This window comes from Anthonomus grandis, chromosome 1 (genome assembly GCF_022605725.1).
Source record: "Anthonomus grandis grandis chromosome 1, icAntGran1.3, whole genome shotgun sequence".
Taxonomy (NCBI): domain Eukaryota; kingdom Metazoa; phylum Arthropoda; class Insecta; order Coleoptera; family Curculionidae; genus Anthonomus; species Anthonomus grandis.
In genome coordinates this window covers 33,671,410-33,695,526 of record NC_065546.1, presented here as the reverse complement: position 1 = coordinate 33,695,526, position 24,117 = coordinate 33,671,410, and the positions used below count along the sequence as shown (strand labels likewise).

The following is a 24,117-nucleotide window of genomic DNA, read 5'->3' as shown; positions in this document are numbered from 1 at the left end:
CGAAAGAGGAAAAAAACAAGTATATTATCCCACCCTTATGGAGAGGGTGAGATACACCCCTAAAATCCTAAATAGAAGTCGAGTGACATCAATTTCCTGAAATGTGGCTTTCTATGGTATCATTGGAAAGCATTTTTCAAAAGCTTCAAGATGATCTATTACTCGACCCCCCTTTCTATTTAAGATTTTAGGGGTGTATGTCACCCTGTCCAAGGGGTTGCAAATAAGGGTGGGATAATATGCTTCTTTTTGTTCCCCCTTCATGTTATAGAAGCTGTTTTGAGCGTTTTCTTATTCCAGTTTTTCGTTCCTAATATAAATGGTCATTTCAAGTTTTTAAATTGTCACCCCGTATATTATTCCATTCCTAAATATTTCTAATTACTACAATAAGTTCCTTTTTTTCAAATCACTTCCTTTTTAAGAATTGCCAAATAGAGAATAAAACCCTTAAATTCGTATAATTTTTACCATCCAAGAAATTTGGAATTTAAGAGAGATTGATAGAAAACTGGAATAATAACAATCCTGTATTTTTTAGGCTATTTTAATAATAGTGTTGATTTAATTTAATAGGCTTTAGTAACCTGAATTTTTATTCTCAGCGTAATTAATTAATTTAATACATTTATTAAATTAATTTACTGCCATTTTCATAAAATCATAATGATTAATCAAAACACGAGCACAACTTTTTCCTTAAAAAATAGTAGTTACCTAGTTGATTGAAATATGCCTTTACTAACATATAGATCTGATTCCAATATCACTCTTTTATTTAAATTTAAATAAAATATTTAGAATACGAACCTGAAAACCACCCATCTCATCAAGTATCAAGTACTCATATAATCAGCAGAGGCCGCCACGTCGCTGCTAGTAAAAATGCACTTGTAAGGCTCTCGAAATCCGCGAATATTTCAGCAATGGTTTAACTTTTTTTTAAAAAAATTTGACTAGCCTTTAGATAAAGGTTTGGTCGATGTCTATAATTATGTTTAAACTTAATTTAAAATTTATAATTACTCTTAAATGGCGTTTGAATATTAACAATGTTTGATTAACAAATTTATATATTTCTAGGCATATCCTCAGATTTTCATATAATTACGGACATGTGTTGATCCTTTATCCATAAAATAAAAAAAAATTGAGTCAAAAAGTCTAACGGTTTTCAAATTATACCCGGATTTCTAAACCCTTAAAATGATATTTTCGCATGGCCGTGATGCGGAGCCTTAATGAAAACTGTTCTGCAACTGATGAGGAAATTGAAGGTAAGTGAACGGTTTTTTTGTGAACAGCAATACTGAAGTTTTGTGTCTTAATTTCTAGATTCGTTTCTAAATGGCAAGAAAAAAAGCCGTTGGAAGAAAGCAAATAAACAAAAATGGGCTCGAAATATTACAAAAAAATGTAGAAATCTTGGTCAACCCTACGTTACCAAAAAAGGACCAACGTCAGCTAAAATTCCACAGTCTGTCGATTGCAGTAAATGTATATTTAGATGTTCCGAAGAATTTAGTGAACAGGAGAAATTTCAGTTGTGTTCTAGTTATTGGCAGTTAAAAGTATACTCTCGAAAAAAAGATTTTATTCTTCAAAATGTTAAAAGTAAAACTCCACAAATACAAAGATTTCGAAAAGAGACCGCCAAGGCAAGAAGTAATTGCAAAGAGTTTTATTTTTTGAAAAATGATAAACCAACGAGAGTTTGCCAAAAGTTTTTTTTAAAGACTCTTTCTATAAGTAACGGACCACTAAATAAAGCTTTTGCAAACAAAAGTGAGTCCACAGGATTGTATGATGGAGATGACATGCGAGGTAAGCATAATCCCTCCAACAAAATCACTGAAGAAGAAAAAAACTTATTACAAATCACATCGAGAGTTTCCCTTTAACCGAGTCACACTATTGCAGAAAGTCATCTCATAGAAAATATTTAGATGCAAAATTGTCGATAGCTAAATTGCACTCCTTCTACAAGGAACTATGTCAGGAGAAAGGCCATATTCCCAAAAGTTTGACAACATACAAACGAGTATTTAGTAATGAATATAATTACTCATTTTTCAAACCACGAAAAGATCAGTGTGCGCTTTGTATGAAGTACCAATCATCAAATGGGGAACAAAAGATTACTCTTGAGTCAACCTACATTGAACATAAGAGGCGAGAAGCTGATGCAAACGAGTCGAAAAGGTCTGATAAAGAAAAGGCATGCAATGACCCCCACTTTGTTACAGCGACGTTTGATCTTCAAAGTGTCCTCCAAATACCAAGCAGTGACGTTTCGCCATTGTATTACAGTAGGAAATTATGCGCTTATAATTTAACTGTGTATGAAGGAGTTCCACCCAACAACGCATACTGTTACACATGGACTGAAGTTAATGGAGCACGGGGTAGTTTAGAAATAGCAACATGCCTTTACGAATACCTTAGTAGTCTTCCCAATCATGTTACAGAGGTCTCATTGTTTTCCGATACATGTGGTGGGCAGAATAGAAATCAGAATGTTCTTGCTATGCTGTACTATTTCGTTCACCACGTAAATACCTTTGTTACTACAGTTGAACAAACATTTTTGGAATCTAGCCACTCGATGATGGAGTGTGATAGTATGCATAGTGCTATTGAGAAAGAAAAAAGGTATGAGGCAGTTTACACACTAAATGACTGGATAAACATTTTTAAAATGTCCCGGTCCAAAAGGGGAAAGAAAAAAAATGACCCGTATCATGTCAAAGAACTGAAGTATAGAGACTTTTTTGATTTCAAGACCCTTTCGTAATCAATTTAAAAAAATAAAGCAGTCAATATCAATGGAGAAAAAGTAAAGTGGCTTCATGTAAAATGTTTCCGAATCGAAAAAGCTAATCCTGGAATAGTTAAATACCAATACAGTCATACAGGGGATTATCTCTCTATAAACATCAGTGGCAAAGGCAGGCGTTCATCAGCCACCATTTCGCTAAATAGGGCATATACTGAGATGTTACCCATTTCTGTCCAGAAATATAACGACTTGAAGAAGTTATGCACCAGTGAAGTAATCCCCGTGGAATTTCATAACCGGTATCTGTCACTACCAACATCGGCAGCTTGTCAGAACAGAAACACTGAGCCCAGCATAGAAAGAGAAAGCGAAGATTAGTTTTTTTTTGGGTTTGCTATGATTTTTTAAGAGCAATTATTATTAGTGATAAGCTAAATCCATCAAAAATCAATCTAGTCATTTTTAAAAAGTCTGCATGTCGCTACTTGTTGTATCATACTATATAAAACAATATAATATTTTCTATAGTATGAGTCTTTTCTATAAAATGAAATTTTGCTTTTAATTATAAAATCATTTTGGACTTAGTGATTTTTGCCAGAACGTCGACGAAATTTATTAAACACTCAGGTATTAATTGATTTTCTGATATTTTAAAAACTAATTTTGAATTCACAATCTTTAAAAATTTAGTATAGCCTGATCCAAAAAGTGTAAACGGCAGCAACTGGAAAACTCTTCGTTTTTGAGATTTTGAAGGGCAAATGTTGCCAATTACAAGTTCTTCAATGTTCATCCCCTATGGACACATATTTAATATGTTCCGGTATAAAAATAATAATTAACCCATTACCTCTTAGCATTACACACAGTCCCTTTAGTATTAGATCCATGCTGCAAATCTACTATTTTTATATGGTTCTTGTTGCTATTATGGTCTTTTTGTTGATATGTTGGGAAAACCTTAAGTTTTGAAATATCGCGAGCACTTTTTATCCTTTTTTGGCAACACTCGTATTGTTGGTCACTGATTTTTGCAGAAATGAGTTTTAAACTAAGAAAACAGAGTTTCAGTTTGTCAATGTTATTCGCCAATTTTACGTGTTTGAATAGGTTTAACTCTTTTCAATTCTACAGTATTTATTAACACATTTTAAAGTTATAAATATGTGAAAAAAGCAAATTCAGAAAAGGAAGTGTTTGATTTGTCGCCAATAACAGTTGACCGAATTTGCGGCATGCCAGCAGCAGCATGCAAAACATGTAACAATGTCAACTAGCACGAGTTGTGAGAGTTTCTCTAAGTTCTGTGCAACGTCTAAAACAAAAGAAAGACATTGGTAAAGATCTAAAAGAAAAACGCAAAATGTCAATAGAATCTCTTGCAAAAAACGAACTATCAAACGTCTGGTAAGATTTTGAAATCTTAAGATGAAAGCTCCTACAACTAAGCAATATATTGATTATTTACTAATCAATATACTTCATGACACTTGAAAACATAACCTAGAGATCAAAATGAAAATTTAAAATCGTATAAGTAGTATGCCTCGTCGCGTTGTAGCTGTTGGCTACTTGCGAAATATGCTTATACAAAATACTGACTTTTGCAAACAAACATATTTTAATGTAAAATAGTTTTATTGTCATGTAGGGTTACCCTTCTTTTCAGCGACTTATTTAACACTTGTACTGACGTGTTATAAGAAAGGAAAATCTAATTTTGAGCGTGGATCTAATAAGCCAGGTACTCTGTATAAACCACTTCTTTGTGAAAGATCCCAAAATTTGCCAAGAGAATTGAAAACATGTATTTATATTTACAATGTGTAAGCAATATATTTACAATGTTCCAAAGAAAATGGGTGTTCAATGCATTGAAAATGTGGAAGAATCTTTTTTTTTCTTTTTTAGTAATTTTTGGAGCATTTTCTTTTTTTTTTCATTATTCTTTTTATTTCTAGTTTAGACATTGCAAAATATTAGTTTTAATATAAAAAGTTACTCAAATGATTATAAATATAAATGTTTTATATAAACATATCTTTAATTTGATATCCCGGTGACACCGGAAAAGAGGAACACTTAATAACTATTTTACTCTTTAAGATAAACAAATCAAATTTGGTATATCAATGGAATTGTCATAAGAGCATTTTTTGATATATTTAGTTGTTTTCCGTCACTTCCAGTTTAACCGAAAGTGACACTAACTTTCTTATTTTAAATGAGACATTTGGTACATTAATATGTATTTCGATAGAAAATAATATTCTGAGAACAATGATACTGCATTTGCTAGTTTTTGTTTTATACTCATAAAAAAAATATTTTCTTTAAATTTTGAAATAGAGTTTCATGAATGCATTGAAAGTTTTAATTTTTAAATTACCAAGTAATCACGGAAAAATAGTTTTAATTGCATTTTATGACTCAAATCTTTTACACGCGTATTAAAAATGTCCAAACCAGTAATTTTGGCATTTAATTCATTTTTTAATAAGCATGTTATTGGGAACAACCACTTTTGAAATGCGTTTGTTTTTCCTAATAATTTGATATGATTATTGTTTAAATTGGTTGATTAATAAGCCCAAGAGAAGAAAAAAACTAAGTCACATAAAAAAACGCATTTAATTAATAAAATGCTTTGATTTCTTGAATAGAAGGCTGCTTTTTGACGTGTTCGTTTAGTTATTTTTCAATTGAAATAATACATGACATCTTGTTAAGTGTAATCATTATTTAAATAAATTTATTGTAAAATATATTTATTATTATATAAATTTATTGTTTGTATATTAAATAAATTTGCCGCAGTTTTTTCAAAGAATGTTAGTGTTTATTAATATTTGAAATAGTAAACATTTCAAACTGTATTTCTGAAAAGCTGCATTTTAAAATGCAGTTGCATTTTGCATTTTAAAATGGTTGTTCATATTAACGTGCTATTTAAAAAAATAAAATAGATGCCAAAAATACTGATTTGGAAATTTTAAATAGGCGTGTGAAAGAAATAAAATATTATGAATTATATTTTTCCGTGATTACTTGATTCAAAATCAAAACTTTCAACCCATTCATGGCACCCTATTTCAAAATGTAAAAAATTGATTTTTTCTATGAGTATAAAACAAAAACTAGCAAATGCGGTATCATTATTCTCAGAATATTATTTTCTATCAAAATACTAATGGGTGATAGTATGATAATATTATACCAATTATCCCATTTAAAATAAAAATGGTAGTGTCATTTCCTGTTAAACCGGAAGTAACGAAAAATAACAGAATATGCCAAAAGATGCTCTTCTAACTATTCTATCAATATACCAAATTTCATTTGTTCTTGGAAAGTAAACAAGTATTTAAGTGTTCCATTTTTCATCCGTGTAACCGGATATAACACCCGGTATAACAAAAAAATTTCAATTTATTTTAACAATTAAAAAAACCACCATTTTAACTTTGGGGTCTCCGGAATCCCGCAACGCAATACGTGTTAAGATTTCCACGCCAGTTAAAGATTAAGATATTTTGAAAAAAAAAGTTTTTTCAAAATATCCCTAAAAAAATTGCCTTTTTACTATTTAAGCATTTTTCTCTCACTATTATCTTGCCAGACAACTGCCTAATAAAAGTCCTTTTAGAGCATACATTTGTTCCAACTTTCAACTATCCACTGTACGTATAATCTGTGACTTACAACTCTTTAAAACAAAAGGAGATATGAACACACCAACAAAAATTAGTGCCGTTTTTAAGTCTCAAAAATACCGTAAGCTGGAAAAAATCAATGAGTTTCGGTCTCGGCCATCTGGGTGGCCACCAAATTAAGCGGCAGATCGGCTATACTCTCCTCGTCCGATTCCACCTCTTGGGCCGTAACCGGTTGGGGTGTATTGTGTGTCGTTGGCAAGTACGTTGGGTGAGGCATCTATAAAAAAAATGGCTCCTGTACATTTTGTTCACCAATCTCTACCCGGAATTTTTCATTCAAACAACCAACATAAAATTTTGTATAAAACATCGAAATTTACTTTATCGCCTAAGCCAAAGCTTAATCCCATCTTCTACACACTTTTTAGATCTTCTGCTCCTACCATTTATGTTAGATCCCTCAGGATATAATGGCGATTTCCAGGCTTACCACCACTCACAATAAACCAAATAATTTACCTATTGCCGATTACTTTCTGGTCCGTCCAAAATAAATAAATTAAAAAATATTGTAAAAGCTTTAGCAAAGTCGTTCATGCCATCTTTACAACAAAAAATTAAAACGCGATGTCTGAATTAAAAAAATCCATGCATTGTTAGAACAATTTGAGAAACCGAAAAAAATCCTACAGAGAAGTTTTTACAAGAAATTAATAATTTCCAGACGAATTTAAAAATATAAGAATTACCCCTACTGCAAAACGGGAATTCCAAAAGATTAAAAAATGAGAGGCTTAGTTCTGTTCTACGATGGTTATCATTTGTTTACAAATTTTATACAGAGCTCATTTCGTATTGACTAGCATCAACAATATTGCTTTCAGGGGTAATAAAAGCAATTAGAGCAAGGGAGCCCAACCCTTGAAGCTCTTTGAAGTATTATTTGCTGTCAATAATTAATGTACGCTAGACAAGCAAACCTGTCTTTTTTTGCTATTGTATTTAAAAACAATTTTATCATTCCGCATGTTTGAAAATGTCTTTGAAATTACTGACGACAAATATAAAAGACTAAGTGCAAAGTTTTTTAACAAATAGTGGCGGAATTAACCGACTCACTACCACTTTTGCTACAGATATAATTTGGAATCTGGGATTTTCGGGAATTTAACTAGTTTTGCTTCGTAGTATGTAATACGTGTGGTTATTGTTTTAATAACATAAAACTAATATTTTCTAAATTTCTATTTGTAGTTCCTTTAAAAATAAGCCAGAGAATGAAAATAAAAAGGCAAATACAAACAAGAAAATTAAAGTTTTAGAAATAAGTAGGAGGAGCATTTCTTTTTTATTAAGAATAACGGAAAAGCATTATGTGTTATTTGTAATTCTACGGTCATAAATTACAAAGCTAGCAATTTACTTCGACATTATGAAATCAATCATCCTCAGTTTTCTAATCAGTATCGACTTAATTCCAAATTAGGATCACATAACCTTTGACTACTTTTAGCAATCAAGGTAATATTGTGGCTGAAGCTTAGAACATTGAATATACTAGAATAAACATTGGCTGCTTTGGATTGAGCGCAACATCTACACAGCGGGCAGAGGGGATATTTTGTTGATAAACATGCTTGGTATTCAATGTTGCCAGTGATTACACAATTTTAACAGAATAAGAAAGAGTTAAATTCGTTTAATAACCAAAACTATTTTGTATTATATTTACACTAAACACAATAACATAATAACTAAACTAAATACACTAAACATAATAACGCTGTTGATTTCGCCCAGAAATATTCTCGCGATAAAGGTTTTTGGCAACTGCGCTCGTTGTTTATTTTTGGATGGTGCACCTTTTCTACAGTATTAGTATTAAAAGGATGTTTTGAATGGTTTCAGTGCGTTTTTTTAATTAATATTAAAACTAAAAACATTTTTGCTGAAAAATGATAAAGAAGTCTGAAGCGGGTCACATATCTTGGGAAAAAGGAAATTCAAATCGTTCCTTTCAGAGGTGCCAATGGTGTGATCTTCTAGATATGTTATATAAAAGAGGACAAATTTGTGAAAGTATCTATTGAGCATACCAAAATTAAGTTTTTTTTAGGAAAATAATAACAAAAATGTGTAATTAAGTATAATGTTATAATCTACAAATTTAGTGCCTATTAGAACCCGAAGTGCCGCAAAAATTAAGATAGTGTCTGTTAGATATCCACCAACCAAATCGAGAACGCAGCAGATGTCGTTTGCTAGCAACATATTTATAGTCCGCGCCCATTATTATTTAACCAATAAATGCCCATACATCCTGGAATTCCAAAGGAGTTTTTGAAATGGTTGCCAACCTCTACAAACGAAAGTTTTTTGATTAAATCTTATTGAGTTAGATGTTATAAACGACTATAATTGCCAAAGGATATGGATAAAACTTTTCCTTATAGCCGTTAGGAATTATAGCTGTTTATATTTTTTAACATCTAACAATTCAATAAATTTTTATCAAAAAACTTTAGTTTGTACAGGTTTATAACCACTATAAATCGATTTAGTTATTAATTGTTAATATCTGGACAAAAAATTATTAAAATTACTTGGGAATTTCAGAAGATACGGGCATTATATCGATTAAATAACAGCAAGCGCGGACTATAAATAGGTTACTGGCAAACGACATATGTTGCGTTCTAGATTTTGGTCGCTGGATATCGATCGAACGCTAGCTTACACATATGACAAAAATTTTATTTTATTTATTTAACACATTAAAAAAATATGCAGTGGATTAAGAAACATGTATTAGATGAAAACTTGGCAAGTCGATTTGACATCATTGAGTTTGAGAGATGGAACTCAAACAACCTCGCCTATGCTTTGCAGTTAGGCTTATTCTAGGCATTCAATGTTCTAAGGGCTGAAATAATTTTTTTTGCTAGGCTAAATTGTACTGTACACAACTTAGCCCTTGACGAATTGACAGATATTACTGACTTGTTAAAGTTGACGTTGTTGAAGAAGATTTAGTAGCACATCAAGAGCCAACCATCGACGTCGATATTCAAAAAGCAATACATTCCTTAATGAAAACTTGATGTGCTTCTTAAAAAAATTGTAAGCATTTCAACTAATGGAGCTCTGCTGAGCTGGAAATTCCCAAATTCCACAATTCATACCAGTTCATTGCATAATTCACCGCGAACATATCGATACAAAATATCCTGATGTTATGAAAAGTATATTACACGTTGTACATTGCATTTGCACCAATGCTAAAAATCATCGAAAATTTTCTTGATGAATTGACGGACGAAGAACTTCCAAACAACACTAATTTCTTTTGCATTGTTAGATGGTTATCTAGCTACAATGTACTAAATACTTTTGTGGATTTGTTTGATCCGATGACTATATTTAAAAAAATGTAATAATTTATATTATCCTGATTAGACAATGAAGAGTAGTTACAAGACTTTTTTTTTTTACGATATATTTACAAACACTAAATTTACAATAAAATTACCGCGAAAATAATATCTAACCTCTTAAATTGTATGTATATATATTTAGTTTACAACCTAAATTGAAGCTTCTTCAAAAGGACATTAAAAACACATTTTGTCATCTTCATTAAATTAAAAAGAATTGTTCCAATATTAAACAAGAAAAACCAGTATATAAAAGAGCTTAAAGGAATATTGATGAAATTCTAAAATAAATTTCAAGATTTGAATTAATCTATATTTTTTTTAATCCATTTGAAATTAACATAATTGAAGATGACTTCCTATTTCCAGTACAAAATATTCTGTAGACCCAAAAATATTCTGTAGAATTGGAATTAGAGCATATCAAAGAATTACTGAGGAGTGCTGTCACCAAATATTCACCACATTTTAAAGAATTACGAAGAGAGGTGAAATAAATGTATTTTATTTTTAAAAGCAATATACATATTTTGTACTTCAAATCAAAGTAAATATGTGGTTGTAATTTTCATTGATCTCCAAAAAGCAGTGGAAAAAAAATTGGCTCCTGAGGATTTGGGAAGCATTTAATGGAGACCTACAGTATACTCGCGGTAACGTGAACTTACGATTTTATGAACAACTCATTAATGTGAACACCAATATTTTTCTAAGTTAATTCTATAGTGTGAACAAACCCATATTTCGATAAATTAAGAAATTTTAATAGAACTTTAGTAATCCTGTTGAAACGTTGTTTGGTCATTTAGTTGATGTTTATTAGATAAGAGAGAGTGTCGCATCTTGCGCAGTGGCCTTTTAAAATGGTTAAAATTAATAAGAAGTGTTTAACTCTTCATGAGAAATCAAAAATTTTGAAAGAGCACAAAAATGGTATGAGTGTTACTGTACTAGCAAAGAAATATCAAATAGCAAAATCAACTATTTTTGCAATTAAAAATAAAGAATAAAAAATTCTAAAAGTTGTTGGAGAGAGTTTAAGACCTAATAAAATAAAAAAATGCACTTTAAAAAGTGCAGAAAACCACAAGATGGAAACTTTGCTGTATAAATGGTTCACTAAACAGCGTGAACGAAATTTCCCAGTTACGGGTGATATGCTTAAAAAAAAGGCTCTAGATTTACATAGAAAATTAAAACTCAACGATAAATTTAATGCAAGCGATGGAAGGCTTCAAAAATTTAAATGACGATATGGTATAAGGCTGCTTAAAATTGCAGGTGAAAAGTTGTCCTCGCAGCCTCACCTTTTAAATCCCTTTATTGAAGGCTTAAGAAAAAAGATGAAGCAGCTTAATATTAGTGAAGATCAAATTTATAATGGAGATGTGACGGGATATATTGGAAGTTATTGCCAGATAAAACCTATGTTGCAATTTTTGAAAAAACGGCGCCTGGTCTAAAAATAGCTAAACAAAGAATAACTCTTTTGGGGTGCACAAATGCTACAGGATCACACAAACTAACGCCTTTAGTACTAGAAAAAGCAAAATCACCCAGATGTTTTAAAGGATTTGATAATCCAGTCATCTATAAAAGCACTAAAAATGCCTGGATGACGCAGGAAATGTTTAAAAATTGTTTTTTTAAGCATTTTGTTCCAGAGGTAAGTGAAAGTTTTGTTTGCTTTTTAATTTTTTTAGGACTAAATTGAGTTTTTAGGTTAAATCATTTTTACAAAGCAAAAACCTTCCTTTAAAAGCCGTTCTTTTGTTAGACAACGCCCCTTCGCATCCACCGGCAGAAGAATTAAAAACTTCTGATGGACACATTTTTGTTGTCTACATGCCCCCAAATGTTACACCATTAATTCAACCATTAGACCAAAATATTTTGCGAATAACCAAACTATTTTACAGAAAAGGCCTATTAAGTTCAATTGTATCAAAGGGTCAAGGAGTAGCTGAGGCCCTAAAAGTTATAACTTTAAGAGATGCTATTATGCAATTGCATATGGACTGGCAAAAAATAGAGCCTTCAGTAATTTCAAAATGTTGGAATAATATTTTCGGAAAAAATTTGGAGGAGGATGACCTATCTTTAGCTCGACTAAAAGAGATCTGGGAAAATGATGTTAGAGCAGCTACAGTTAATGAAACCATTACATTGCTTCGAACAATTGAACAGGTATTATTTAGTGCTAGTTACTCCTTTTAATTTTCGATTTTTGGAAATTAAAAGGAGAAAGTCTGTAATAGTTTTAGAATTTCATTGAGATATGATTCTTTTTAGATTGATTATAATCACAAACACATTGAGGAATGGAATACAGACGCAGTGGAGGAAAATCTCGATAGCAATGATTCAGAAGATAGTGTCTGCGAGGTATTAACTTTTGAAGAAAAAAAAGTTACGCATTTGGAGGCTCTTGCAGCCTTGAAAATTGCCACACAATGGGCCAATCAAAACTATGTCGACATAAAGGACATTATTACAATAAAAGGTTTAGAAGAAAAGGCTGTAGCCTTAAACCTGTCGCAAAAAAAAGTACAAACAAAAATTACATCTTTTTTTAAATAAAACTTTTGTATAATGCTTAATTAACTGTAATAAATAAATGTATAAATAAATACAAACTAAGTCGAAATTTTTTGAGTTCACATTAACGCGAGCCTACTGTATTTCAAAACAGATCACATTGTACACTAAATTAAAGTAAAACAGATAGCACGGACAATTATGCGGGTCTAAAATAAAAATACTTTAAATTTATTGATGATACAGCATTTTTGTATTATCTAATAGTTACCCTGAAGAACAAGAATCGGTAATACATAAATAATACCTTTGTGTTTTCAATAGAGCTGAGCTGCCAATAAAATCAGCAGCTATACACAAACTAATTCTTAGATAGAGCGTTTACTTGGTCATTATATCTAACAGTGCGACACATGAGAAATTCCAGGTAGGCATTTCACAGACCCTTTTCTGTTTTCTTCTTTCATATTTTGCTAATTTTTTTAATACTTGACATGAGAAGGTATATACATATACGCACTAACATCTCATCTTTGTGCTTTTCTATAGGTATGAGGATAACCTCATAGAGGTGGAAACGTTCACGAAATATAAACACACATATATATCTAAGAGTACTTTATTTTTGGCCTGAATCCAAACCAAGTACATAAAAGACAATTACGAAAAATCCCGCTTTCCTCTAGATAAAATGGACATGATAAGAGATGGTAAGAGGAAATTTCCTGAAAAATTGACGACAGCAATTTAATAGGCAAATTTCCCTTATCATTATTTCCTAATACAGATTGATGATTTTTGCCATCCTTGAATATTTTAGCGTTTATGGTTTATTACCTGAGCCGCCATATCTCCACCCTGGTTCCCGCCCCCTTGTCTTAAAGCCATCGCCAGATGGGGTTGTAGCTGTTTACGTAGCGCCGAGAGCATACTTTCCGTATCGTCTTTTTCGGACATGGTGTGCTGGAGGGTGGCGGGGTTTTCCCCCGTCGGTTTCTTATTGTAGGTGCGCCAGGACTCCCCGGTCCGTGGGTCGTACGCGTACTTCGTCCATATTTCCTTTTCTGAAAAGGTTTTTTTGAAATTAGTTTCAAGGCAGTATCTTATAGATATTGGAAAAAAAGAAAGAAACATGTGTATTTATAAAAACGAGATACAATATCTAATGGATTCATCCTTTGGTTACTGTTTATTCAAATTTAAAAAACATTTATTTGCTAAAGAAGAAAAAAACAAAATGTCATTGTCACAAATGTTAATTTCCTAACAAATAGGTATGCATCTCGATTTTAAAAGAACCGATATATAAACCCACTTTAAATAAAAAAGGACTTATGCGATGCATCCTTAGAAAATATATTTTAATTTGAACCCAAATTTTTTACTTTTCCAATTAAAAACGCAATGTGGATGATAAAGGCAAGGGCAGGCGACGAACAGAATAACTAAAGCTTGCTTTAACAGTTCGGAAAGTCACCATTCAAAAAAGGGGCATTAATTCATTTAGCCAATGATAATAGTGCTAATGGAGGCATATTTGTTAGAACTTTTATTGAAATTCCGTCCCAACCAGGAGAACGTTTAGATTGAACCTCTCTTAAAGTTTCCATAATTTCATCAGCTGTGATTGGGATAAAGTAAATAGACTCGCCAGACCCACCATTCACAAATGATAACGGATCAGTCGAAGTGGGCGAAATGCTCTGAGCGAGCTGAGAGGTAATAAAATGAATTTATTTTATTGGCATTCAACTTAGAGTCATGCATTTTAGATGTGTTAACGCCTCGTAGAGAATTAACAATGCGCCATTTTTCCTTCTGTTTGTTATTAGCAGAGTGCAGTCTATCCCTGTAATATTTAGTCTGGGCCCGTTTTATGGTTTTGCGATATATTTGCTTGTGATTATTAAAATAATGCATAAAAACTCTATTGCTAACCAATAATTTACGTCATGTGCAAACATCTCATATTTTTGGAAGACACTTGTAATCCAAGGTTTTTTATTTTCAGGTTTAATATGCACCATAGGAAATTTATTATTAAAGATTTCAATAAGTTTAAGATAAAAGGATATTAAAGGTTGATCGTTATCACACAGTGTTTCCCAATTAATTTTAGAGTAATAATGAGAGAATGTCTTAACGCTACCACGCCTCTTAAGGCAATGGTAGATGCTTTCACGGGAAAACCAAATTGACAATAGACCGCCTCAGGATCTGACAAACAAGGATTTGATACGGAACAGAGCACAACACCATTAAAATTTGAACACACATAATCCAAAATAGACGCTGAATTAGGATAAAGGAAGTCAAAAGGCCTAAAATTCTTGTCTTCTACTGATCTTTGGTATAAAGCGTAGAGAAAGAATATGTCATAAATTGGCTAAATATGGCTGACCGACGTACCTTGCACTCTGTTGTCTTTTTTTATAAATTTATTAAATATAAATGCCCCTCATATCTTTACCAAAAGATAACATTTCGAACAGATGTCCATAATGTTAACGTTCGTAGTTTAAACCTTCTAAACACTAACTGTTCATAGAGATAAAGCATTTAAAAAATCATTTGCCTATTCAGTTGTCTTTCATATAAATAAATACAAAGTTTTTGATATCAGTCTCGGTCAGTTTCTAGTTGTAATAAAAGAATTAAAGATATGCTTCTAAACGCCTGACGTATATCCCGATGAATTCCGTTTATGTTTTTTTTTCTCTTTCACTTTCCCTTTACCTGTCTACACTTTAATACACTAATTTACACTTTAAATTATTTCTTTTCTTTTCTGCTCTTAGTTTTCTTCGACAATTCTTATTGTACCATTTTGTTATAATATTATAACTCCATTTTTTACTTAAATCCTACTTTTGTTATAAGATTTTATAAAAACCGTAATGTTCGTAGTTTCCATAATTTTTCTCACAATTTTTAAGCTCTAGCAGCTGCTTCATCCGAAGCAAGCTGATGTAGCCTTTTATTTCATTATAGATTGTAAGGTGAAAAGTAGTAGTGTAATGGTTTGATATGAAATAAATAGGTCGTTTATTATTATTATTATTAATTAGTTAATCACCCACTAACCTTCCATCGCTTTCTTGGTCAGCTCCTTCTTCGGCCTCCGTCTTCTTGTGTGTATGGTGTCCCTGCGCATGGTCAACGGCCGATCCACCCCGTGCAACTTAAAGTATAAACCGCACGCGTTACACACCATCTCACCCCGTACGTTCCGTCGCCAAATGGTGGTCGTTTGGGTACGACAGTTGGTACACGAAATGTCCACCCGCTTCGGTGGCGGCGGCGTCTGGATCCGGTCCAACACTTTACACTGTCTCCCGGCTATGTTGATCCAGGGCTGCGTCCCCGTGAAATCCGGCGAACTGTCCACCGACTCTTCCTCCGAATGTTGCTGTCTCGTTCGGTGAGGGCACGTTTCTCTGTCATCGTCTATTGACTCGGCCTGGAAAATGGTTTGTTCATAAAAAAATGTGTAATTTCTGGAGCATTCATGTAGGTTGTTATAGAAGATAGAGCCTTGCGGTTTTCGCAATACTACATAATAAACAGTAAAAAATGGTTTTGATGGAGTTTTTTTCGGTAGAACACGTTTATATAATCTGTTTTATTACGAATTTTGATACGAAGATGGTTAAATTGGGGCAAAGTTGAGGTTTTTGAGCTTAGCAATACGCCGTTACAAATTGAAAATTTCGAATGGTTCCGAAGATATTCGAAAAAAAAAAACAAAATTTTGAAAAATCAGTTTTATTTTTGTCTGAGCTTATTTCTTATGGGATTTTAACCCTTTAAGGCGTACTGGTTGAAAAATCAACCACTTAAATTTATATACCGTAGAATTTGCCGCGAAGGCTGATATTCGACCACATACGAGCATATTAGGTTCTTTAATCCGTGCAGTCAAAATATCAACCAAAAGACATGTGGCGCGCAGAGCATCGTATAAGTGGTCGAATTTTATACAATGCATCCTTAAAATCTTTACTTGAAATCAAATGTTGATATGGTGCACGTGTGTTGGTATTTTTCATCTGTTTTAAGAATCCAAAAAAGTATAAAATACTTAAATGAAGAACATTCTGAGTTTATTTTCATCACTCACAGTTAAAATTAGAGAAAGATTATAGAAACTGTATTGAAAATAATGACGGCCACAGACGTTTGTGAATTTTGAAAGAAAAAAAAACGTTTTAGAGCAATTAAGATTTTTTTTTAAAAAATTGTAAATATTTCAAAAAAGATAAACCAAATATAAACATATTATATATTTTTGAAATCAGAGGAATAAGGTTTATCATTTAATTTGCAAATATACAAGCTGATCCAACTTTGTATTTTTTTGCGATACCTGTATTATATTTTAGAACATTTCCCGACAATTCAAGGTAAACTCTACAACTTTTATATTTAAAGTTTTTTTCCACCTCATATAATAACTGAGCTGGGCTCTTGTCTAAATATTAGGCAAAACCCTGTACTCGTTAGTATTTGTATTTGAGAGGTCGCCGGCCATATCTGAGTACCTAGTCATACCACAGCGTAGGGAAAAACTATTTCTTATAAAAGCGGCAAGGAGAAATTGCTGGAAATTATTTACAAGTTGGTACGATGACCGCTAGGGGGCGTAATACAACATTGAAATAGAAAAAATTGGTTTTATTAAAATATTCAAGGTGAATCCTAGAGAAGAATGATGCCATTTTAAAGTATGATAAATTCTAAACATTTTTAATTTCAAACTTTTTTTCTAATCTGTGAAATAATAGGTGGGGAAAAGGTTGAATATTTATATCTAAAATTCTTGATAACTTTTGATTGGCCTAATGAATGTTAACTAGCTTACTTTTGTTTTAAAGAATAACTGTTGACTTTTATGCGGTATGAGGTTTTTATGTGGTATAATTACTTAGCCGTTTTAGTTGTTTTGTTGACCGCTAGAGGGCGGTTCGTTTTAATTTGGATTTTTTTCAGCGATTTTTTTTTCATCGTTGTATTTAATATTCTGGCAAATATTAAATACAACGATGTAATTTTTTTCATTTAGTTTACAAGAGCATGAAAAAACATAAAAACTGACGCAAACCGCAACTTGATATCTTATTTTGCTCCGAAATTATAGGCAATATTCATCGAAGACGAAGGCGAGGGCGCGTAGAGGCAAACATTATAAAGGTTTGGGCATATATTGAAATAAATCCTTATATAACCATCCGAAATATTTCCAGGGAATTGGGAATATCCCCCGGTAGAGTAGAAAATATTCTAAAAGAGCACAGGTACCTATTTTTATTTGTTATAACACTAATAAGTAAAGCGCGGATTTATAGAAATAATGTCATACGTAATTTCTGATGGCTAAGCTAATTTGAAAATACATACATATGAATTACAAGAAATGCCCTTTGGTAACTTTTTTTTCGTGCCATTTTTCCTTTTTTTAGTTTTTATGCATATTTTTTATTTGTGCTTATTTTCATGCATATTTGGAGCAGAAGTGATATATATGATGCATATTTTGCACTTCATGTGCCAACATTTTTTTCCTGATAAATAATTTGACATCTTATTTTAATAACAGGGAAATATTAAGCAAGAAATCCCCTTCTCAAAGCTTATTTTCCTTCCTTAATAAATGCCCAACGCACGCAAATATCTAGTAGAGCCTGCTATCCTTCTGCGACCATTACGTCGCATCGTATCGCGCGTTCTGTTTTGGATCAGTTCGGGAATCCCTGAAGGAAAGGCCAATCGAGAAATTTATAGTTTATATTTTGTTAGTCAGGTCAGTGCATGTAAATATTGTTTATCGTGTAGGAGTTTCGTTCGTATTGCGAATTTACTTGCCGATGTAAGATATTAAATCGCAGAATTAGGTTTTAAAGTGAGTTATTTATTAACATTTAACAAAAATAATGCCAAAAGTAAAACCAACTGCGAAGGAATGGATAAGAGGCTATTCAGAATTAAAGTATGAAAACAATAAATTGTTTTGCAGAGCTTGTATAAAAACGGTAAGTTTTTTATTTATTTTGTGTTTTTAAAAAACAGCTCATAAAAGATTAAGTAAAGTTCTGGTTTCCTGCAATATTCCACTTTATAAATTAAATAGTCAAATATTCAGTTCCTTTCTGCAGAAATACACTGGTAGACATATTCCAGCCGAATCAACTTTGCGCAAAAACTATATTGATCTAGTTTACAATAATATAATACAAGAAATTAAAACAAAAATAGGATGCAACTACATATGGTTTTGCGTAGATGAAACGACGGATTCGTGTGGTCGATACATGGGTCATTTAATGATTGGAATATTGAGCGAAGATAGCTCAAGTAATGCTTTTTTAATTAGCTCAAAGCAGCTGGACAAAACAAATAATAATACCATTACTAGATTTGTTCATGATGAGCTAACAAAATTCTTTTTGCTAGACCTTGTTCCTAGTGAAAAATATTACTAATGCTCTCTGATGCGGCTGCATACATGGTAAAGGCCTATTCTAATTTAAAATTTTGTATCAACATCTAAACCACTGTACATGTCTAGCACATGGATTGAATTGGGTAGCTGAAACTATTCGTACCCAGTTCCCTTTGGTAAATAGTTTGGTGAATACAGGAAAAAAGATTTTTGTAAAAGCACCATTAAGAGCTCAATTATTTCGAGAAAGGATGCCAGGTATACCACTATCCCCTGAACCCATTATTACAAGGTGGGGTACTTGGCTGGACGCTGCTTACTATTATGCATTCATTCATCATTTTGAATCTTTCAAGGAAATCGTATTAGGTCTTTCTGAATCCTCCTCCGAATCAATTTTAAAGTGCCAAAAGATAGTCAAAATTGAAGAACTTAACTTTGTAAGCAATAACTTTGTAAGCAAGGCCATCACGCAACTTGAAGAAAAGGGTCTTGCACTAGTCGAATCTATGGAAATAATTGAAAATTTTTAAAATAATTGCCTAAAAGTACATGGTGGACCTGGAAAAATAATTTATAATAAGCCTAATGAAGTTTTAAACAAAAATACAGGGTATGAAATTTTAAAACAAATTTCATATGTGATTAAAGGAGATTTTGTTGAAGACCTTGCTATATCTGATGCTGCTTTAATTCCGAAATTTAAGTATGCTCCAATTACAGCGTAGATGTTGAAAGAAGTTTCTCCCATTTAAAACTTGTTTTGAGTGATAGAAGAATGAGATTTTCAGTGGATAATTTAGAAAAACATTTAATTATTGCATCATTCAAGCATGAATAATATGAGCTGATATTTCTTTTGTGAAAAAGATCATTATTAATGATGCGTTAGTTTATATTACCAAAATTAAATAAAAACTACCGAAAATTTTTATTGTCTTATTTTTTGCCTAGTACATATTTCAGTTTTAGAAGTATTTCATATTGTATTCCTATAGTGCATTTTTTAGTTTTTATGCCATTTTTTATACTTATTTTAGAAATTGTTCATGCTTTTTTAAATGCTTATTTTTAATATTTTTATGCTTATAAATCCGCGCTTTACTAATAAGCATCCTAATATCTTATATTTATTGTTTTTTACTTAGACTTAATCCATATCACGTGGTTCTGCACCAGGCGCTTCTCGAAAGACTTTGATGAGAGATTCAATTTCTGTTATTGGCTGTTGAACATGGTTAGAGAAAATACCCGATTTACCTCGAAGATATTATGGACGGACGAGGCATCATTTAGCAGTGATGGTGGTGTAAACCTGCATAATCTGCATTATTGGGCAAAAGAAAATGTGTGGTGCGGCATTATTGGCGGAAAAATTATTGGTCCTTTGTTTTTCAATCAAACACTTTCTGGTAATGGGTATTTAAATTTTTTGCAAAATGATCTCCCGGGGTTACTGGAAGATGTTGATTTGGAATCAAGAGCGCAAATAATTTTCCGACATGATGGTTGCCCTGCACATTTGGCAGTTCAAGTCGTCAATACTTAACCAGGCAGTATCATTTGTGGATAGGAAGAGGAAGTATATTTCCTTGGATCGATCCCCAGATCTAACTGTCCTAGATTTTTATCTGTGGGGAAGGATTAAAGATTTCGTTTTACCACCCCACCCACAACACAGAACGACATGCAGGGCCAAATACGCCATGCAATAAATTCCTTACCCACAGCAGAAATCCAGACAGCGGTTCGGTCAACGACACAACAACTTCGACTGTGTATTGAAAATGAAGGAAAACAGTTTGAGCATCTAGAACACCGTTAAAAATATAAAACAATTTATTTATTACAAAAATTTGAGTTCTGCAGTTTTAAGCTTGTTAAAATTGGTTAGGGCAATCAAAACAAATATTTTCAATAAAACCATTTTTTTCTATTTCAATGTTGTATTACGCCCCCCAGCGGTCATCGTACGAACTTGTAAATAATTTCCAACGATTTCTCTTTGCCGCTTTTAGGAGAAATATTTTTTTCCTACGCTGTAGGATGACTAGTTACTGAGATATGGACGGCGACCTCTCTTAGTTGTACACAAATATGTTGGGGAAGTCTAGCAATTACTTTAATGGATATTTTTGATAGTATTCTAATTCTTTAAAAGAAAATGATGAATCCATAGTTCAAAAATTAATGGAATTAAATCTTGACTGCTTTAAGAATACTGAATCCATGACGTCTCTGGAACAAAAAGACAAACGAAAAAAACCTACCTCTTCAACATTGTTCGCCTTAGTAGGATAACTTTGTTTTCTGCGTCCGGACGATTTTTCTAAGGGATTCACGTTGTTATGCGCAGGCGGGGGTTGTCCTTGAAACAACGAGTAATTTAACACTTTTGGGGAAGCGGGGGGTGATTGTCATTCCCAGTTTACGACACATTATGATCTTTCTTAGCAGTTGAGAGGCTTCTCCCGATAAGTTTGGCATGTCGGCATTGAAGCCGTTTGTGGTGTTGTACATATTAGTCCAGTCCGAGGGGGTCGGTGAGGTACTGTTGGTCGAGTTTGAATTGAGGTCTTCTGCCGCCTTTAATGGAAAAAAAAACATTACATTTTTAAGAATATTAAATGGAAACGAAAATGTTTACTTACCTGCGACATGTCGACCTCCAGCCGATCCGGATCCGAGCTAGCGCTGGATACCGACTGGGTGTCCATATTATCTTCGTCTCTAAACTCGAGATCGCTATTAGAAGAATCTAGTTTCTTATTGGTGGTTAGGTCGGCAGGTTCCGGCTGTTGTGGTGCCAAACCGTACGAGACCTCCTGATTTAAAATGCGCGGAGCTTGTAACATGCACGTTGGCTTGACTTTTATCAGGGGCACCGGCGTCACCTCGTCTGCACCCTTTTCCACCTCCTTATCTTCGGACACAATCACTTGGAGAGGTAGAGGAGATTCCATATGGAGGTTCACGGGTTCAGTTTGTTGAGGTTCTGTATACTGAACGACGGGTGACGGTTCTCTTTTTACCTCGACCGAGGTGGAGGGCTCGGAGGGTGGAAATAACGGACCGGTTTGTAGTACGGTACTGACCGGCTGTACGGAGTCCACCTCCATGCAGGTGGGAGGTGGAGGAGGTGATACAATACGTTCCGTCACTTCAGGTTCTTCTTTTACCTGCGTAGGGAGCTCGGAGAGTTCGGATTTTATGTCGGGCATGGTTGAGGTTAAAATACTGGCCAACAGCTCTTCTGAGAGACGCATGTTTTCCTAAAATGACAAAGAACTATTAAACGGAAAGTTTATTTACTGTGAAAGGTTATTTATCGTGCCATTTTTATTGATATTTGTCAGACGATAATGATTAGACGTTTAGCTATTTTGCTCGTGATTTAAGATGTATACTTTGTATAATCATTTTTTTCGTATATAATAGGATAAAAAGTTGTGTCTGAACTTCTGAGCTTTTTTAACTCTCATTGTTAAATGCCAATATTTACATATTGACATAGTGCTTTTAATTTTTGTTGCTAGAGGATTGGGTTTTTTGGCTTTGTAGGTATATGACTTGCTTTCAATAGTATTAATTAAACGTAATAGTATTAGTATTAAGTAAAGTAAAATTAAACGATTTTAGTAATATTTGTGAAAGACACTTTAAGTATAGAGGTATCGTGCCAGGGACACAGAGCCAGAGGACTACTAGGCCAAGTAAATAATAAAGTAAAGAAGAATGGGTAGATAATGAGCATAACTACTTTCTGTTAGATGTTGACCTCAAGCTCAAATGATTTTTAAAATAACGATTTTTCAAGGAATTTGTATGCTTTTTACAGCCACTATCTATAGATTGCAATATGAACAATACAAAAAATGTAATTTAATTTAATAAAAACACTAAAAAGCCTAAAACATGTTTGTCAGGCGGAGTATTAATTTTGTCATTTTTCCTTCACAAAATTGTTCTTTTTGATATAAAAATTGCAGAAACAAAATGAGGAAAGCAGCTTGATGTAGCTTTTCCCTGTGTCTTGATCTAACATGATTTTTGTCAATGGAATATCCTGTAAGATATTTAATTTTTTATGATTTTTAAGTATCTAGATTGGAATACCTTGAAGGTAATTTGAATGGGCCGACACACTAAACGTGTCTATATTTTCAAGAACGGTTTTATATTAGACATAGAAGAAAATAATGTATAATATTTTTAGAGTTTGGTAGAGTTAAACTTTAGGCATGTTTATACAGGGTGTCCAATAACTTCGTGGACACAGAGCAACAGCATATTCTTCGCTCAAAAATATCATGATTTGACCAAATTCTTCTAGAAAATACACGGTGTTAAAGTTTGAATTTTATTTTCATCATTTTTTAATAAGTCTTTCAAAAAGTAACATATCAGTATAAAATTTGGAAGTAGAGGGTTCTTGGAGGTGAGAAATTCGAATTCAACGGTATTTTTTGTGTAAAGCCTAGAGGGCGCTGTCACCGATACTCCGAGGTGATAAAAACGTGTACAATCTTTTTGTGTCTCGGTGTATATCAGTTTAAAATCTCAGCTTTTTAATTAACATTACCCTAAAAAGGTATACCCTGGTCGAGTCGCTCAGAGCGACTGTTTTCGAGATAATTGAATTTTTAATGTAACAAAAACATTCAACTAAACAAAACAATTTATTTTGTCAATGACCTGATATCAGTCTACTCATTTTATGAGTTTACAACTTTTGCAAATTGAGCGGATAGTTTATAGGTGTAAGTAATTATTGTATGACAGAAAATATATTCTAATTTTAAAAAATCAGTTCGACTTAATAGCAACACACAAGAATGATGTATTAATATTATTATTTGCCTCAAAATTATTATTATTTATACTTCTTTATTTTTATACCAAGAAACCCACTCCCTACTTTTTCCATAGCATCATTCCTGAAAACTTATATATTTAATAACTCTGCAGGTCTTTTTGTTATATTAATGGCCACTATTGCCAACATATTTAAGACATATATAAGGGAGTCTGAACTTACAGGCGTTTTTTTAGGGGCCAGATTAAGTCTTCCTTGTATATATTGGTGCAAGTAACCATATAAAAATGTTTATACTGTTTTAAAAAATATCCTTAACTAATTTATTTAACAGTTTTAACTTTTTCCAGAAACAAAACTAAGTAAGTATTTTTATCATTAGTATAAGTATAGTATTAATTAACATGTCACTTGCCATAAAACTTATTCTTTTTATTTATTTTGTTAATATA

At 32.5% G+C, this 24,117-nt stretch overlaps 2 protein-coding genes across 2 annotated transcripts in view; one reads left to right on the top strand and one right to left on the bottom strand.

The window, feature by feature from the left end:
- Positions 1-5,765: 5,765 nt before the first annotated feature.
- Positions 5,766-24,117, bottom strand: part of LOC126744826 (uncharacterized) — a 57,293-nt gene continuing 38,941 nt past the window's right edge. The window contains 6 exon segments of the mRNA XM_050452383.1: positions 5,766-6,715; positions 13,248-13,474; positions 15,495-15,870; positions 21,120-21,257; positions 21,259-21,435; positions 21,501-22,121. Of these exon segments, the coding sequence (XP_050308340.1) occupies positions 6,572-6,715; positions 13,248-13,474; positions 15,495-15,870; positions 21,120-21,257; positions 21,259-21,435; positions 21,501-22,121 (1,683 nt within the window). The 3' untranslated portion in view covers positions 5,766-6,571.
- LOC126739059 (jerky protein homolog-like) lies at positions 10,297-12,800 on the top strand. Its single transcript, XM_050444585.1, has 3 exons — positions 10,297-11,538; positions 11,595-12,059; positions 12,165-12,800. Exons 1-3 carry the CDS (start codon positions 11,488-11,490, stop codon positions 12,450-12,452), a joined length of 804 nt encoding a protein of 267 aa, XP_050300542.1. The 5' UTR covers positions 10,297-11,487; the 3' UTR covers positions 12,453-12,800.